At 36.9% G+C, this 19,013-nt stretch overlaps 1 protein-coding gene and 1 non-coding gene across 2 annotated transcripts in view; both read right to left on the minus strand.

Moving 5' to 3' along the window:
• Window positions 1–795: 795 nt before the first annotated feature.
• Window positions 796–929, minus strand: LOC147913907 (small nucleolar RNA SNORA31). Its single transcript, XR_015556245.1, has one exon. It is a non-coding gene; the product is annotated as a small nucleolar RNA SNORA31 (small nucleolar RNA).
• A 16,575-nt stretch (window positions 930–17,504) lies between these two features.
• LOC101397659 (neurexin-3) overlaps window positions 17,505–19,013 on the minus strand; it is a 964,554-nt gene continuing 963,045 nt past the window's right edge. Inside the window, exon 13 of the mRNA XM_087448107.1 lies at window positions 17,505–18,990. Coding sequence (XP_087304233.1) covers window positions 18,468–18,990 — 523 coding nt within the window. The 3' untranslated portion in view covers window positions 17,505–18,467. The remainder of the gene's footprint in view (window positions 18,991–19,013) is intronic.

Below are 19,013 nucleotides of genomic sequence, written 5' to 3' on the forward strand. Positions count from 1 at the left end.
ACAGTTGGCGCTGATAATATTGTTGTTAATACTAGTTCTTCTACCATGGCCTATTTGGGAACTTGACTTACAGATTTTAAATTCTTGGCTCTTGGGAAAAGAGCCAGTTTTGATTCCACAACTTACTGAAAGTGTAAGTGGGCAAGTCATTTAAATTCTCTAAACCTGACTTTTCTCAGCTATGTCATGGGGAGAGAAAGAGTGCTGATCTCAAAGGATTGTTATGAGGAGCGAATGAGATAATGCATATTATAACATTAATGCATATTATATATCATTAATACATCTTAATATATCATTAATGCATATTATAGCATATGCATATAAAGACATTAGCAGACGGCTTGACAAATAGTAAGTGCTCAATTCTCAGTACTTTTTTTTTAATCATTTTATCATTTGCCTATAGTAAATCAGTTTTCTTCTAAAGAATAAATAGGAATACATAAAACTAAAAACATATCAATAATACTAAAAACATATCAATAGGAATCCAAATAATTAATTAGAGACTTGAAGAATTTTTAAGTTAGAAGGCATCTGAGCTATTAGACAACTAAAGACTTCAATTCATGCTTTTCTTTTTTTGCTTTCAATTTAATTAATTTTAACCTTTAAGATTTAAGAAGTGGAATCAACCAGAAGGCAAGGGTGTAGGGGAATATTTTTCCAATATTTCTCATGCAAACTCAAATTTTAGATTCTCTGGAGTAAAACAAGTCTTCACTGTTTACAAAGTTATTTCTGAGTTGCAAAAATTCTCTGCATGTTTTTCACAGTATCACTATATTTTTCTCCTGTATTTCTCTGTTCCTTCTTGGCTGCCACAATCAGACAGACAGAAAGCACGAGGGCATGTTTTTCTTGCATCTGTAGCGGAAATCTTAGTAGCAGACAGCAAATGCTCCAGGTCTGTAGAATAGATGCAAATCATGCTTCTGAATTAGCAGAGTTGAGCACTTCTTTGCCCTCAAGTGTATAATTGCTCTTTCACTGCTTTATAGGCTACAGTGGTTCTCAAAATGTGGTCCATGTACCAGCATCACAGCATCACCTTTGCATGTTAGAAATACAGCTTATCAGACCTCACCTCAGTCCTTTTGAATCAGAAACTGTAAGGGTGGGGCCCAGCAATCTGTGTTGTAAAGAGTCCTCCAGGTGATTCGTATACATGCTAAAGTTTGACAACAGCTGGTCTAGATCTTTCCAATCAGGACAACATACCCGAAAAAAATGGAAAATGATAGAAATGCATTTGCACACTCCATGAGTAGCAGGTGAGCTATATTCAATTGTTTCTTCCACAAAAGTTTAGTGAGCATCTCTCCCATGCCAGGCACTGTAATAGTCACTAAGTATTCGAGATAAATTTATCAGGGTATATCAAACATTTGCCCAGCCCACTACAATTTTTATAAAATCATTTTACACAGCCTAATGGACTCAATGATTGGCTTTCTTATAAATGTGGATGCATTATCAAGCCCTACAGGACTATTTTCTGGGCTGTAGTTTTCTTAATTAAGTGATCATATTTTCTGGTGTCTCATGCCTATTTTCTTGAGAGCTGATATATTGTGCATAAACTCATCTGCTTTGTTGAATGTTTTACAAAGAATTTGGGTATAAAATAGATAATCTTCCTTTTTATCCAGGTAAAGCATATACCTGACAGCAAATTATCTTTACTCCTACATGGCTCTAAATTGTAGATGATTATAGCCAGTGTGTTTGTGATCCTTCATAACAAACTATTCCAAAAGTACACTCTTCTCTCCAGTCATCAGACAGCTCCTGAAAATACTTTTTTTTTTTTTTTATTATTGTTCTGGGTTGCTAACCAGGGACTCAGTGTTCCCAAGAGTTTAATGAACTACATATATGCCATTCCTACTCCCTGGCCCCCAGAAAGTCAGAAAGCTTCTAAGAACTCAATTCTAATAAAGGATAAAAATCCAAGTAGATTCATCTTAAAGCAAGAAAATAAAATAATAGAATATGGGTTATGGAGGAGGGAAGAAAGGAGAAGGAAGAGAGAGAGGCAAAGAAATAAGCATAATCGGCATTTTAATGGGAATGAGTAAACAGTCTGTGCTATAATAAATCTCCTAGGCATTTGATCCCAATAAACCATCTTAATCCTTAGGGCTATTCTGGCAGCAAGAGATAACTGCTCTGAAACCAAAATGTATTTAGCATAAAACACACATTCTGATGTTTACTGTGTATCTGCTTTTAAAAAATAAATTGAAAATCCAAACTTCTTTGAGGTGGTGGAAGGGGAAACAGCCTCTTAGGGCTCCCTCTGTGTGTCATCCAGCACCTGCCTGCCAGAGGCAACGCTTGAATGCCCACTGGCCGGGGAACTGGATGCCTTGTTAATTGAGACCCTTAAAATCTACTCTTTCATCTAAGCATTGATTGACTGGCTTGGGTTGTGGAAACTTTCCCTTGCTTGTGTACATGCAGAGGACTTTTTGGTGAGGGTACGGCTTTCTGGAATCTCCTTTTCAGAGCTTAAAGAGTTGAGTTAAATAACTCAACAGTTCCAACTCAACAGATCTATGTGATGGAAATGTCAAAGTCCCATGTCAAAGTATGGCTGTCCTGTAAAATCTTTGAATTGAAAAATAAAAGAATTATTGTTTTCAGTGTTAACTATGATTGAGGAGTGGTCCAACTTCCTTTTTTTTTTTGACAGCCCATTAACTTATCTATACCTGGTGCCTGGTGATCTTAATAACACATACTTCCCAGCTATTGCTACATAACATCAACCTGTCTAATTATAAAAGCTATTGCCCAGAGTGATATCAGCAAGATGGTAAAATAGGTGGCTCTCGACTTCAGTCCCCCTCACAGAAAGAGCCACTAAGAATCATCCATAGACAAGACAGCTTTGTGAAGATTTCAGAAGTGGAGGATGAGGCTGAAGCACCCCCTTGGACCACAAAAACTGAGAAAAAACACATTAGAAGGGTAAGAGGAGTGGTTTCACTTTGACTGCATTGCTCCTCCCCCAGGCCAGTGCAGCACCACACTGAGTGGGTCCCTCAGGGTCTATAGTTTCTCCAGTAGGAAAAGGAGAGCCCAAGGTGGACATTCAGCTTCTCTAGCATTCTGGAACATTTTCATGGAGGCCCACTTAGGTACTAGCTCACATAGATCACTGGGGAAATCAGCTAGAGAAGGAGAAGAGGGTAGGGCTCACAGCAAGAAGCTCATAGATCTTGGTCAACCATGTTCCTGCTGGCTGTGGTGCCTGAGTATAGATCCCAACCAGCAGCTTTGCTCATCTGCAGAGCTGAACCAGTGGCCACATCTGGCCAGAGAGCTTGATTACCAGATCTGCCTAGTATGGGTCCCCAGTTGGCAGTTTGTCCCAGGCCCAGAGTGGGAGAGACCTGCATGGACAGGGAAGCAAGTCACTGGCTCTCTCCAACAGCTAAGCATAGCCTCCAGCCCCATCAAATGAGGAAGTCTGGTCAGAGATGCCAGGCAGGTGTGCAGCACATCTATAGCCTGAGCCTGGGCCAGGAAGCAAGTCAGCAGCTCCACCCAACTGCTGGAAAAGGTTGGAAGAAGAGACTGCTTGTGCAAATGTGCAGATACCAATGCAAGGATACAGGGATCATGAAGAATCAGGTAGACATGACACCACCAAAGGAAAATAACAAAGTTTCAATAACTGAAGCTAAAGAAATGGATATGTATGCATTGTCTGACAAAGAATTCAGAAGAATCTTCTTAAAGAAATTCAGTGAACTATAAGAAAACACAGATACATAACTAAATAAAATTAGGAAAACAATGCATGAACAAAATTAAAAGTTCAACAATGACAAAATAGTAATCCTAGTACTGAAGATGATCAAAGAATTCAATAGAAAGCTTCAATAGCAGACTGGCCTAAGTAGAAGAAAGAACGTGTGAACTTGAAGGAGATCACGTGAAATTATCCAGTCAGAGGAGTAAAAAGAAAAAAAATTAATAAAGAGTGAAGAAAGCCTGTGTGAATTATGGGAAACCAATAAAAAAAAATCTACACATTATTGGAGTCCCAGAAAGAGATGAGAGTGAAAAAGGGGCAGAAAGATTATTTAAAGAAATAATGGCTGAGAACTTCCCAAATCTGGGGAGAGATTTGGGCATCCAAGTTCACAAAGCTCACAGATCACCAAAAAGTTTCAACTCAAAAAGAACTTCTCTAAGACGTATTATGATAAAACTATCTAAAATCAAAGACAAAGGGAGTATTTTAAAAACAGCAAGAGAAAAACCATTCCTCACACATAAAGGAACTCTCCTAAGGCCATCGGTGAATTTCTCAACAGAAACCTTGTGGGCCAGGAGAGACTGGGGTGATGTATTTAGGGTGCTGAAAGAAAAAACTGACAACAAATAATACTTTACCTGGTGGAGTTGTCCTTCAGAAATGAAGGATAAAAAAAGGCTTTCCCAGATAAACAAAAGCTGAAGGAGTTCATTACCACTAGACCTGCCTTACAAGGAATGCTGAACGTTCTTCAAGCTGAAATGTAAGATGCTAATTAGTACCATAACAACATATGAAAATATAAAACAATAGTAAAGGTAAGTGTATAGTCAAATTTAGGGTACTCCAAGAGTGTAACATGGTGGTGTGTTAATCACTTAACTCTAGAATAAAGGTTAAAGAACAAAAGTATGAAAAATAACTAAGCTAAAATAATTTGTTAATGGATACACAATACAAAAAGAGGTAAATTGTGACACCAAAACTGTCACAAAATGGGGGGATTAAAAGAGTAGAGTTTTTGTATGTGGTTAAAATTAAGTTGTTATTAGATTAAAATAGACTGTTATATCTCTAAGATGTTGTACATAAGCCTTATGGTAATGACAAAGCAAAAAACTACAGTAGATACATAAAAGATAGATAGAAGTGAATCAAAGCATACCACTATGAAAAAATATCAATTCACAAAGGAAGACAACAAGAGAGAAATAAAAGAACAAAGGAACTACAAAACAGTCAGAAAAAAAATAATAAAATGACATTAGTAAGTTCTTAACTATCAATAATCACTTTAAATGCAAGTGGATTAAATTCTCCAATCAGAAGGCATATAGTGTCCAAATGGATTTAAAAACAAGATCTAAGTACGTGCCGTCTACAAGAGATTCACTTCAGCTTTAAAGACATGCATAGGCTCAAAGTGAAGGGATGGAAAATGATATTGCACGCAAATGGAAATCAAGAAAAGCAGGGGTAGCTACACTTACATCAGAAAAAATAGACTTTTAGTCAAAAACTATAACAAGAGACAAAGAAGGTCATTCCATAATGATAAAGGAGTCAATTCATCAAGAGGATACAACAGTTGTAAATATGTATTCATCAAACTCTGGACACCTAAATATATTAAACAAACACTAACAGATCTGAAGGGAGAAATAGACAACAATAAAATAATAATAGGGGACTTCAATACTCCATTTTCAACAGTGGACACATTATCCTGGTAGAAAATCAATAAGAAAACACAGGACTTTAACTATACTTTAGACCAAATGGACCTTACAGACATATATAAAAAATTCCATCCAACAGCAGCAAAATACCCATTTTTCTCTAGCACACATGGAACATTATCCAGGATAGATCACCTTTAGGTCACAAAATATGTCTTAAGAAATTTTAAAACATTGAAAACATACTAAGTATATTTTCCAACCACAATGGTATGAAACTAGAAATCAATAATAGGAGGAAAACTGAAAAATTCACAAATATGTAGAAATTAAACAACACACTCCTGAACAAACAATGGATCAAAAAAGAAATCAAAAGGGAAATCCAAAAATATCTTGAAACAAACAAAAATGGAAACATAACATATCAAAACTTATAGGATGCAGCAAAAGCAGTAATAATGAGGAATTTTATAGTGATAAATGCCTACATTAAGAAAGAAGAAATGTCTCAAATAAACAACCTAACTGTACGCCTCAAGGAACCAGAAATATAGGAATAAACCAAGTCCAAAGTTAGCAGAAGGAAGGAAATAACAAAGATCAGAGTAGAAATAAATGATACCGAGAATGGGAAAGCAATAGAAAAGATCAATGAAATTAATAGTTGTTTTTTGAAAAGATAAACAAAATTGACAAACTTTTAGCTAGATTTTCCAAGAAAAAAAGAGAGAGGACTCAAAATTGTGAATGAAAGAGGAGACATTACAACTGATACCACAGAAATATGAAGGATCATAAGAGTCTACTATGAAAAATTTATACACCAACAAATTGAACAATTTAAAATAAATGGATAAATCCCTCGAAATACACAACCTACTAAGACTGAATCATGAAGAAACAGAAAATCTCAACAGAACAATAACAAGTAGAGAGATTGAATCATTAATCAAAAACCTCCTAACAAAGAAAAATCCAGGACCAGATGGTTTCACTAGTGAATTTAAGAAGAATTAATACCAATCCTTCTCAAACTCCTCCAGACAATAGAAGAGGACGGAGCACTTCCAAACTCATTTTACAAGGCCAGCATTACTCTGATGCCAAAGCTAGAGAAAGACACTACAAGAAAACTACAGGCCAATATCCCTGATGAACACAGATGCAAAAATTCTTAACAAAATACTAGCAAATCAAGTTCAACAGCATATGAAAAGGATCATACACCGTGATCAAGTAGAATTTAACTTTAACTCCCAATTTAACCTGGGATGCAAGGATAGTTTAACATATGCAAATCTATAAATGTTATACATCACATTAATAGAATGAGAGACAAAAATCATATGATCAGCTCCATATATGCAGAAGAAGAATTTGACAAAATTCAACACCCTTTCAAGATAAAAACTCTCAACATAGTAGACGTAGAAGGAATGTACCTCAACATAATAGTTACCACATATGACCAGCCCATAGTTAACATCATACTCAATAATGAAAGGTTGAAAGCTTTTCCTATAAGATCAGGAACAAGACAAATGTGCCTACTCTCACCACTCCTATTCAACATAGTACTGGAAGTCTTAGTCAGAGGAATAAGGCAAGAAAGAAATAACTGACAAGAGAGCCAAGAATACTTAATGAAGAAAGGATAGTCTCTTCCATAAATGATGTTCCATAAATGATGTTCCTCCTAGAGGAAAAGATAGAAAAGAAACTCCTTGACATTGTGTTGGTAATGTTTTTTTGAATATGACACCAAAAGCAAATATCAACAAGTGGGACTATATAAAACTAAAAACTTCTGCACAGCAAAAGAAACAATCAACAAAATGAAAAGACAATCTATGGAATAGGAGAAAATGTTTGCAAACTATATATCTGATAAGAGGTTAATATCCAAAATCTATAAAGAACTCTTACAACTCAATAGCAAGAAAACAAATAATCCTATTAAAAAATGGTCAAAGGACCTGAATCAACATTTTTCCAAAGAAGACATACAAATGGCCAACAAATACAAGACAAGGTGCTTAACATCACTAATCATCAGGGAAATGCAAATCAAAACCTCAAGGAGGGAGGAGGTAGAGAGGGGGAGGGAAGGGAGAGAGGAGAGAGAGAGACCTCATTATTTTAGATGGACCTAAAATAATGTGCGTATGTGATTAGCACATAATTAGATGGACTAATTAGAATTAGCTAGACTAATTCTGGACCTATCTTCTAATATTGCCTCACATCTGTTAGAATGGCTATTATCAAAAAGATAAGAGATAAGTGCTGGCGAGGATGTGGAGAAAAGGGAACCCTTATCCACTGTTAGTGGGCATCTAAATTGGTACAGCAATTATGGAAAACAGTACGGAGGTTCCTCAAAAAATTAAAAATTTGGAATTATGGAAAACAGTACGGAGGTTCCTCAAAAAATTAAAAATAGATCTACCATATGATCCAGCAATCCCACTTCTGGGTACGTATACAAGAAAAATGAAATCGCTATCTTGAAGAGATATATGCAACCCATGTTCATTGCAGCATTATTCATAATAGCCAAGCCATGGAAACAACATAAATGTTCTTTGACAGATGAATGGATAAAGAAAATATAGTGCATATATACAATGGAATATTATTCAGCTGTAAAAAGAAGGAAATCCTGCTGTTTGTGACGACAGAGATGAACCTGGAGGGCATTATGCTAAGTGAAATAAATCAGACAAAGACAAATATTGTATGATCTCACTTATATGTGAAATCTAAAAACTCCAAACTCACAGAAACAGAGAGTAAGTTGGTGGTTGCCAGGGGTGAGATAATGGCAGAAACAGAGATATTCTAAAGGTACAAACTTACAGGAATGTGATGAATACCTTCTGGGGACCTAACGTACGGCGTGATGTCTGTAGTCAACAATACTGTATTGTATACTTGCAAGTTGCTAAGAGGGTAAATCTTAAATGTTCTCTTCGTGAAGATTTAAGGTAACTATGTGGGGTGATGGATGTGTTAACTAACATTATTCTGGTAATCATCTTATAATATATACATGTATCAAATCAGTGCCTTGTATACCTTAACCTTACACAATGTTATATGCCAGTTATCTCTCAATAAAGCTGGAAAAAATCAGAATTCATCAAAACAACACAAAAAACAAAAAAAAGTGATTGCTCTAGTGCATATATATGTTATCAAATTGCAGTTTGTCACCTGCCAAGTGAGGAAGTCAAGAAGGACCTGTCCAACTACAGACATGTGACTTATGTTCTTAAAATATAATTTAGGGAAATGATGTTTATAATATCAGTGTTTAAGAAAGTTTAAATTTAAAAGAGAAAAGAGAAAAAGATATGTAAAGACAAACACAATAGCAAAAGCATTTTACAATTTATTACTATAGAAGTATAAGCACCTAAATTTTTTTCTTTTTTACAAAACAAGTGCAGGATGTGTGTGTGTCAACTCAGAGCTATTTGTGCAGACACTGTTTCTGAAATGGAGAGAGGGACAGAGAGAGTGAGAGGCAGAGAGGAGGAGAGTAGGAGGAGGAGAGAGGGAGAGAGGAGAGAGAGACTTCATTATTTCAGATGCTCCAATTCTGGACCTATCTTCTAAGCAATTACAAACCACCTTGGAGCTTAAGACCAGCTCTTCTGCTTCTGCTCTCTTCCCCTTGCCCACTCTTCCCTCCTTCCTGTTTGGATTATAAGGAATAACTATCTATCTTAGTTTTCCCATTTCAAATTTGACATCAGAACAGACCTGGTTTCTCATACCCATGCATGCACATAAGCACATTTTCCTCAGTGATGCGTGAACATTGAAAACTACACCCTAATACTAAAGAGGTTTTCGTTTTTCAGTTTTAATGACACCCTTAATCAAGCTACCTTCCACCCTACTCCTCACCCCGCCTAGTTGTCCTTTTTTGCAAACCTAGACAACATTTTTTTTGTTTTAAGAAGAATATTTACGTGTGCTCTCCTAGGTTCCCCCCCCAAAATAAAATAGGGTAGAGTGCTAAGCAAAAAGTAGGAACAGGAAAATTGTTTACTTGTTGAAACCTGCTACTCTACTTTGCATTCTGCTCCATGAAACCAAGAAGCAAAAGTCTGTGGTGGTTCTACCCAGTTTTCCTAACCCTTACTTTGACTTTGTGATAGAGAATATACTATCAAATAGTCTATAAAAAACTTTCTCTCTCACTCTTTCTGACGCTCTCTCTCTCGTGATACTTTTATGATAAAAATTCTAGGTGAAAAATTGCAGGTGAGTGAGAGCAAAGAAGAGAAAATCACCGTTGTCAACACACAGCGGGGCGGTAATAAAATCAATACACGAAAATGTGCTGAACGAACTATCTCTTCTATGTAGACTCATGCAAATTCAGTGTAGTTACAGCTACTGCAAATACATGAGTATCACCCTCCGCAAATATGCTAGTAGATTTGTGATCAAATTTCTAGAGGTAAAAGTGAGTATTTCTTAGCTTCCACAGGTGCAAACGCGTAGCATTCTCCCTTAGCCTCCCTGGAAGGAGAACATAGTTTCTATTTCAAGATGTCACATTTTACAAAAGAAGTAGCAGCTGTATATAATCTACAGACTTTTTCATTCATTTCAAAAAGTGATTGAGCACAGTTGAATTGAAATACATACAAGCTGAAAAATCCTTTCAGTGTCAGGCAATCTCATTAAACGATGAAGGGTCTACGTAGCAGTTAATCTCTTTTATGTTGTCATTGAATAAAGAACTGGAACCATGCCATTAATTGTCCATCAGAAAGAACTTTAGGTTTAGTAACGCTGAAACACGTTGAACGAGACTCAGGTCAAGAGACCCAATAGTAACTATTCTTTTAATGCTCCTTCTTTGTTTTTTAACATTGGATGGTATTAAAAGATATTCTTTCATGGAGAGGTGAGCGTAGATAACACAAGGACAGCAGAATGTTAATGAATCTTGAAATTAGATGATGGGTAAGTGGGGGTTTGTTACACTATTCTCTATTTTAAAATGTTCACAATGAAAAGTCAAATTAAAAACAAAACCAAAATAATGCGTATCAATAAAGAGGTGCAATGTTTCCTGAAGGCCTCTTGGCTTCCTAGTGTTTGACTGGCTGCCACAGGAAAGCTCAGACCTTTAGCATAATGCAAGCTGGAGCCTGGAAGCAGAGAACTAGTGGCAGTGAAGAGAAACCTTTGCCAATGAGCGGGCAGCTGAATTTTATAATATTTTCTTGGCAAATGAAAGATTTAGGGAAATAGAGTGATTATTTAATTTCTGTATTTTTATGCACTTATTGGTGCTGGCAAGCCATGCAACTAGCAGCTAATTTTGATCCTGCCTGAATTGGGTAACAAGGCCAAATTGCAATAATGCCCAACATTTATTAAGGTTTGTTATGTGCCAGGCATGTGCTAAGTGTTTTATATGCGTTACTTTATTTAATCTTTCCTGACAAACATATAAGATAGGTAATAATATAATTTCCTTTTGTAAATATGAAAGCTGAGGTTTAGGTAGGTTAATTTATCTGAAGTTATAGCCCCAGAATACAAGCCATGGCATTCTGACTCTAGAACCCATATGCCCAGCCAATAGGAAAGCTCAAGGCCTCTTGAAGCTCACACTATTATGTATATAATACATACATAATATATCTCCTAATCTAAGTCTGGGTTCCTTTTGGCTGTTGCTGTCTTCTATGGCCTCTCATACAACTTTAACACTGCTTCAAAATCCTGGCCCCTATTCCTGTGGTCCTGCCCTGCTCTGTGGTTTAGCGTCTCAAGGGTTTATTTGCTCTTCTACTGAGCCCATGTAGCCACTTCAACAAGGCCAGAGCTGCTTCTGGATTCCTTGACTCCTTTGAGCTCTTGAAATTTTCACCTTACCAATTCCCAACACCATGTACATCTGTGATGGACTGAAATGTGTCCCCTTAAATTCATGTTGAAGCCCTAACCTCCAATGTGACTATATTCGGAGATAGGATATTTAGGAGGTAATTAAAGTTAAATGAGGTCATAGGGTAGGGCCCTAATCTGAAAGGACTGTGGCCTTACAAGAAGAGGAGGGGAGAGATCTCTCTGTCTCTATCTCTGTCTCTCTCTCAGCACACAGAAGGAAGGTCATGTGAGGACAGAGTGAGAAGGCAGCTGTCTACAAGCCAGGAAGAAAGCGCTCACCAGAAAACAAACCTTCCCGGATCTTGATCTGGGATTTCTGGCCTCCAGAACTGTGAGAAATAAATTTCTACTTTTTAAGTCACCCAGCCTGTGGTATTTTGTTATGGCAACCTGAGCAGACTAATACAACATACTATCATTCTCTTCCTTAGCTGCCACTCCAAATGCTTTGGGAAAAAAGTATAAAATGGCTTGTTTCTCTAGAGACAGCATTACATAATTGAAAGAGCTCTAAATTTGGAAGCACAAAATTGGATTTCAAGTCATGAAACAAAAAAGAAATGTAGCAGAAGCATGAAGCTTTACTATCAACACCAGATAAAGACAGCTGGCCTCTTACTGAGACTTTCATGAGCTGCCTTCTTAACAGGGTTGTCAACAGACTTCTGCAATGTGCTCATAGCCTCACTATTGGGTACGCGACTTTGCCTTTGATTTACCTAGAACATTGTGGCTCTCTGACTATAGCTGTCACAACTTCTGTCACCTCCACTACAATATGTCAGTTCCTGATCCCATTTTCTCCATCTCTGTTACTTTATCAGACGAACAACTTATCCCCCTCTCTGCTCAGAGTAACACCTCTATCAGGAAACTGGATCCCTCCAATCATCTTTCAGCTTCTCTGAGAATGTATCAGTTATTACCTTGCTTTTCTTATATTCTGTGCACTCAACAACAAACTAGTCCCTGACCTTGAGAACTTCTCAAGACATTTTCCCATCTCTCTCTTTCCTTTCATTGACAAAATTCCAAAAGCCTTCCTAGCCATATCTTCCACTAACGTACTTTATATAATCTGGGATCCACCCAAATTATGGTTTGGATCCTACTTGCTCCCACTTCAAGGTTTTGCTTGGAATGGCACGCAGCCCTAACCTCTGGGTATCGACTTTTCACGGTTTACCTAACATGTCACTTCCTCTACGAAACCTGCTCTTGAGTAATTTCTTGTGAACCTCCAAAGAACTCAGTTTGTACTTTGAAAGGTTATTTGTATTCACTGTAGTATCATTATTTCTGCACCCTTAGTAGATTATAACTCCTAAAGGCTCTCAATTTAAGATATAGTAATTATTTAATAATGTCCATTAATTACATTAATAATCAAACTAATGTCAAACAGTATCATCAACATTTTAATTCAACTGGGACAAATACAGGGTTTGGATATTTTTGGAGAAAGATCAAACCTCAATTTGTATATGGGTAAAGAGAACCTGAGCCTCTATGGATCTATACAAGAGATAAAAAGGCTTAAAATCCTCATATCAATTTTCTGCCTTTATTGAAACAAAGTAACAATAGCCAATAGTAGATTGGCTGGCACATAAGTGTTCAACAAATGTTGGTTGAATTATCAAAACAGTGAATGCTTAAAGTGGTTCTTGGATTATATATTAAAAATAGTCACGCACCCTATAATGACATTTTGGTCAATGATGGACCGTATATACAAAGGTGGTCTCATAAGATTACTACCATAGGGCCGGCCCTGTGGCTTGGTGGTTAAGTGCGTGCGCTGCGATGCTGGCGGCCCGGGTTCGGATCCCGGGTGCGCATCGAGGCACCACTTCTCTGTCCATCCTGAGGCCGAGTCCCACATACAGCAACTAGAAGGGTGTGCAGCTATGGCATACAACTATCTACTGGGGCTTTGGGGGCAAAAAATAAAAAAAAAAATAAAATAAAATAAATAGATTACTACCATATAGCCTAGGTGTGTATTAGGCTATACCATCTAGGTTTGTGTAAGTACGCTCTATGATGTTCAAACAATGATGAAATCACCTAAAGATGCATTTCTCAGAATGTACCCCTGTTGTTAAGCAACGCATGACTGTAGTGATATTTAGAAAGTTTATGGAGGGAAAGTTAATATAGAATTTTGAAGGGGTATCTAAGGCAATGATAACTCTGTGATTTGGGAGGCACGGAAGACTATCCTTTAAGGCACAGAACAGGTCACCATTTGAACCTTTCTTATGGTCCCTATACCAAAGGAGCTGATCGAAGTAAAAGGTTTTGCAGGGGTATGCCCATTTCTGTGGAAGACTCAAGAAGAGCTCAAAGAATCAAAAAATCAATGTGATTCCAACCGTAGGGGAATAAAAACAATTATGATTTTAGGCAACAGAAGTACAATGATTGCTCTGGGACTCTCTAATATGTATCCCTTCTAGACTTTTAGAAGGAATTTTGGCTCATTTTTTTCTAGGATAATAGATAATTAAAAAGAAAATATTAGCCATCATTGTTTGAGGGTTATGAGCCAGCCACCGTGCTCGTGTCCAGGCACTTATATCCACATTAGCTCATTTAATTATAGAACAGCATTAAGAGGAGGGCAATATAATTCCAATTTCATGGATGAAGCTAGAGTCACTGCACACCTTACTCAACATTTCACAGCTAGTAAAGGACAGATCCAGGATTCGGAGCCAAAATTTGAAGTAAGCTTTTCTGATGCCAAATCCCAAGGCCAAAGTTAAACACATTGGAATGGGACGGTATAGTCTTAACACTTCCTCATGGGAAGACAATGAAAAATTATTTCTTTTGATGGACTTTAAACAATATATCTGCGCAAATGCCACTTAGATCTTGAATCTACCATGTTAACCATCATCTGGAAATTTCTCAGACAAGTTTAACATTTTCTCAAATCTATATTCCCATTACTTACCCCAACTTCTGGTCACTTGCTTAAAATGTACTGTCAGACAGACTTATGCTACTAACCGTCAATACCACTTGCTTACTAGTTGTAATCATGCATGAAATCAAATTATATGACTAGAAAAAGACTAATTTTGTCAATTATAGCTGTGAGCCCTCGTCATGACTTGGCAACATTGCTTGACAACTACTAAATAAATCTATTTTTATTGTAGAATTTAGTGTAGAATTTCCAATTCTAGAAGGCAGTTATCATATAGAAAATAACATAGGACTCAAAGTAAGGAGGCTAACCTTGTTGAACCCCTTCTCTCTATCAGTCACAATTAAAACACTATATTATTTCATACTTTTCCACAAACTACCTTATAAGGCAAAATCATTGAGGTGTCACATTTTTTGGGTGAGGAAGCCAAATCTCAGAGAGATTGTGAAACTTGCCCTTACATAGTGAGTAGTACAGCTGGGGTTCCAACCCAGCTCTGTCTGGCCTCAGTACCTATACCCTTTCCATGACATCCCACTGACCTCCATGTCAGCAAGGCTTGACTTTTAATATGATTAGAAATGTATTAGCCAAGTTGTCATTAAGCTCTTTGTACCTTTGTTTCCTTATCTTTAAGATGAGGAAAATACTATCTACCACCAAGGGATTAAACAGACTACATAGATCCAAAACACTTAACACAGTATCTGGCACATTGTGGGCGTAGATAAATGATCACTTTAATTTAAATTATTTAAATTATTTATTATTTAAAGTAAATTATTTGAAACAGGAACCGAAAAAGGAACTTTCCATAGTTTGATATCATTAAGCCTTATTTTTTTCCGTTCCCATGATAGTCAATAGCATAACCATTCCACTAATGGAATCTGAAGGAACAGGGTTAATTACATTTGTTTTTAATTCTAACTCTTTGAAAACTGGTAACCAACATATGGATAGAGTACAGCCATTCAGATAAACCCACATTTCTGGATCATAGTGAAAAATGTAGGGTATCATGATGGATTATCCAATTGGCAACGTAAACATGTGCTTAGGGAACTAGCAAATCAAGGACATCTGAGATATGAGAAATATTCCAGTGATAATGAATGTTTGCAGAATTTTATAATCTGAAAATCTAGAAAGAAGCTGTTAGAATTTAGCATTCATTTAAATTTTGGTTTTGGATTTAGTGCTTTTTAAAAAAATTTCAATAGGCAGGAGGCTTAGAAAGAAGGCATTTAAAGATTTCTAGTGCTTGAGGTACTATATGAACATGGTTCTGGAAAACTGTTAAAGTTTGTTGACTTATAGAAAATACTTAAAATTTACCAAACACTTTTTAAAATATAGTATCCAATAATCTTCTCCAGAATACAACACTTCTGTCATCTTACCTGTTCCAAAAAGTTCTTTCCCTCCTGGTTACACTATCACAGCAATCTAAACAATAACGCCTCAGTTAACAGACAATAATTGTTTAGCTCATAAATATGCCACTTTTGATAAGTTTGTACAAGTAATTAATAACTGGTTAGAATATTTTATATCACATGAAAGTGGTCCTAGCTTACTTGGTTTTTAATAAGATCTGACATGTTTAGCCTCAGTGCAAGATCTTTCCCCAAATGTTTAGAAAATAAAAATGCATCATCATACCAGGTTTTGGGAAGAACATTTTATTGCTAAGCATATCCTTGAACGAAAATGCAAATATGAAATAAAAGAGAAAAGAGAAAAGAAAAAGCAGCAACGTCACAACATCATAAAATAAATTCCTCAAGAGTCTGCTCATAAAACAACAGGAATATGATAGAAGCTCACATACAGAATGCACATGTTCCCATAAAATTGTCCAAATAGAAACTTACACTAAAAGGAATATAACAAATGTATTTTTACTCAAATAAAAAAATGTGAAGAAAGAAAGCAGGAAATCAGTTCACAAGACCTCAAGACTCCAAGAACAGCAATCTTGACAGACATCGAGATATAATCAACTTCATATAGGTTGGGCCATTAGGTTATCTAAAATCGTGCTTGGACATCTCTTTATAATCCTGTCTCTTTTAAAGACAACAAAAAAAAATCCAAAGTTCTTAATACACTGAAATATCAGATAATGAGGAACACCTCTTTCCATACACATTAGTAAACGCTACCATTGTTTAGATCGCGCTTTTCGCCCCATGTCTTTAAGATATTTTTTCATAGTCAAATATTCATGCAACTTACGAAGACCAGCAAGAATAGATTTCTAAATCTAAACAGCTGATTGATTTTCATCTGTACAAAAGAAATTGTGTATATCTGACCCTCCAGAGGACACACTTCCTTTTTGTGTGAATATTTGTCTCTCTTTGTCTCCTGCTTTTTGGATAGCTATGGCCACACAACCAGTTTATTGTTTTTCTGTACATTGTTTCCTTTTTTCAAAAAGAAAGAAAGACAACTGGAATATAACCCACACAAACCGAAATAAACAAATAGAAAGGAAAGAACAGTTCTGAAAGCAGTATGTACATAGGTGGCTAAGGAATTATACCAGCAAAAATGTAGTAAAATATGTAAACAAAATCTGAGATTTTTTATTCTCTTTGACACAGTTAACTGTGACAAAACTAAAACTCACACTTTCTTCACATTTTAAGGTTTACTTTTTTGTTGTTTTGTTATTTTCTTCTAAAACAACATTCTCATTCCACTTCAAGACTTGAACAGTTGTTCTGTTTCAGCCATCTCATCAAACATACCATGATAAATATATCTGTATATATATTTATTTATATATATATTATACTATTAAATTCCTTTTTTGTGTGTGTGTCACAGCAGCTTTATTCATTATTTATTTATTTATTTATTTTTAGAAAAGATGGGTGAAAGGAGATGTGAGCAAATGGAACGATAAAGTTATCCGAAAGTGTTAGGCTACAAAATTAAACCACTATGAAAAACACGTTGGGGGCGGGGAAAGAACTATGTATTTTGCACTCTGTGGTGCCACGTTTGGCTTGTGCGACCTTTTGTGTTTCCGTCACAAGTTGAACTCCCCTATTGTCTGTTTGGATTCTTGAACAGACTTTTGGCATTGTCTTTTCTTTCATATTTGCATGCATTTCAATCACTCACAGATCCAGCCCACCCCCCCTTCCCCTTCCCTAGGAAAGGCTCTGTGTGAGTTTGTGGGGCTTTCTCCTTTACCACAATTTGGCTGGGCTAATGGACAGGAACTATATTGTTAAGTAAAGCCAATAGCTCTGATAAAACCAGCCCTAACCCTATCTGTTCAGGGTTTGGGTGGCAAATTCTGGAATTAGATCCTGAGGGACAAGCTTTTCAAATCAATATTATCATCCATCACATGATTTTGCTATGTTTTCAGCAAAGCATCTCATAGGAAACAAACAACAGATTCTAGAAACACCACAACCTGATATGTAGAGTGAACACCATGGTAGCTTTTGAGTTCATATGGCAATAGTCTCTCTTACTTTTGTTTTCTGAGTTTTTTTTTTTTCTTTTTCTTATGTCCAGTCATTCTCAAAAAATAAACAAAAACCCAAAGCCATTTTTCCCCTCAGATCTTGAAAAGTTACACGCACACTGGCCAGAACCAGATAAGGGTGGTTTTTTTTTTGTTTGTTTTTAACTTTTTTCTTTTCTTTTTTTGCTTTTGTTTTTTACATAATTAAACCAAAAGAAAAACATTGTTACAGTCAAGCTTCACAAACATCATTACAGACTCACTTGGAGTTATGGAACAAGTAAGCCATGAAGTCTTCTACCTTGGCTGAAAGGTTCTCAAGAGAAGGAAGCTTCCAAGTCTTCGAAAGTGGGGGAGCCACCAGCTTGCTCCAGAGGGCAAAGTGTGTGCTTTATGATACAGCAGGGCAGAAAGAATGTTCTGTCTCCGAGTGATGACTGAATCAAAGCAGCCCTGGCTGAACATTATAGGTAAGTACATCTTTATGTGTGTCCTTTTAAAAATGGTTTTCCCCACCATAGTCATGGTATATACCCCGTCTCATAGTTATCACAGTTCTGACATCTGTTAAATCTCATTTCCCAAGTATTCATATATTTATATATAAATAATTCTGTGTTTTAAATTCACGTATTGTTAGCGGTGTCATTTTTACACATAATACTCTTTGTCCTTGTTTTTCTGTTTCTTGTGGCCGCTCTTCGAGCTCTGCTGTTTCTCCTTGATGAGCGTGCCGTTGCTCTGGGCCGAGTTGCTGATGTAGTTCCGCGTCTCGTCCACTTGATAGGACCCCTCGTCCCTGTTCCTATACTTGTACATGGCGTACAGGAGGATCAAGATGCAGAGGGCGGCAGCAGCCACAATGCCGACGACCATCCCTGTTGTACTGCTCGACTCCCGGATCACCTCTGAGGCCCCCGGAACCCGTCTGACTCCCGGCTCCGTGGGGTTTGCTGTGGGCACATTACGGAACATGGGGGAAGTAATTAGTGGGCTCTTCAGTTTGGTGCTGTCTAGCTCATAGGCAGTGGGCAACGGAAGCAAGACTATATCAGGCTGGGGTTTGAGATCACGGTTATTCATTTTGCCAGCTGGCAATTTGGGCACCATCCCAGACGAGGAGGAAGCTGTGAAGCGGATCAGCTCAGGGGATAAAGATGTGGTAGTAGTCCTACTAGTTTCGGAGACTTTGTTAGG

The sequence above is a fragment of the Ceratotherium simum genome, chromosome 24, assembly GCF_057802395.1.
Source record: "Ceratotherium simum simum isolate JZ-2026a chromosome 24, ASM5780239v1, whole genome shotgun sequence".
In the NCBI taxonomy this organism is placed as follows: domain Eukaryota; kingdom Metazoa; phylum Chordata; class Mammalia; order Perissodactyla; family Rhinocerotidae; genus Ceratotherium; species Ceratotherium simum.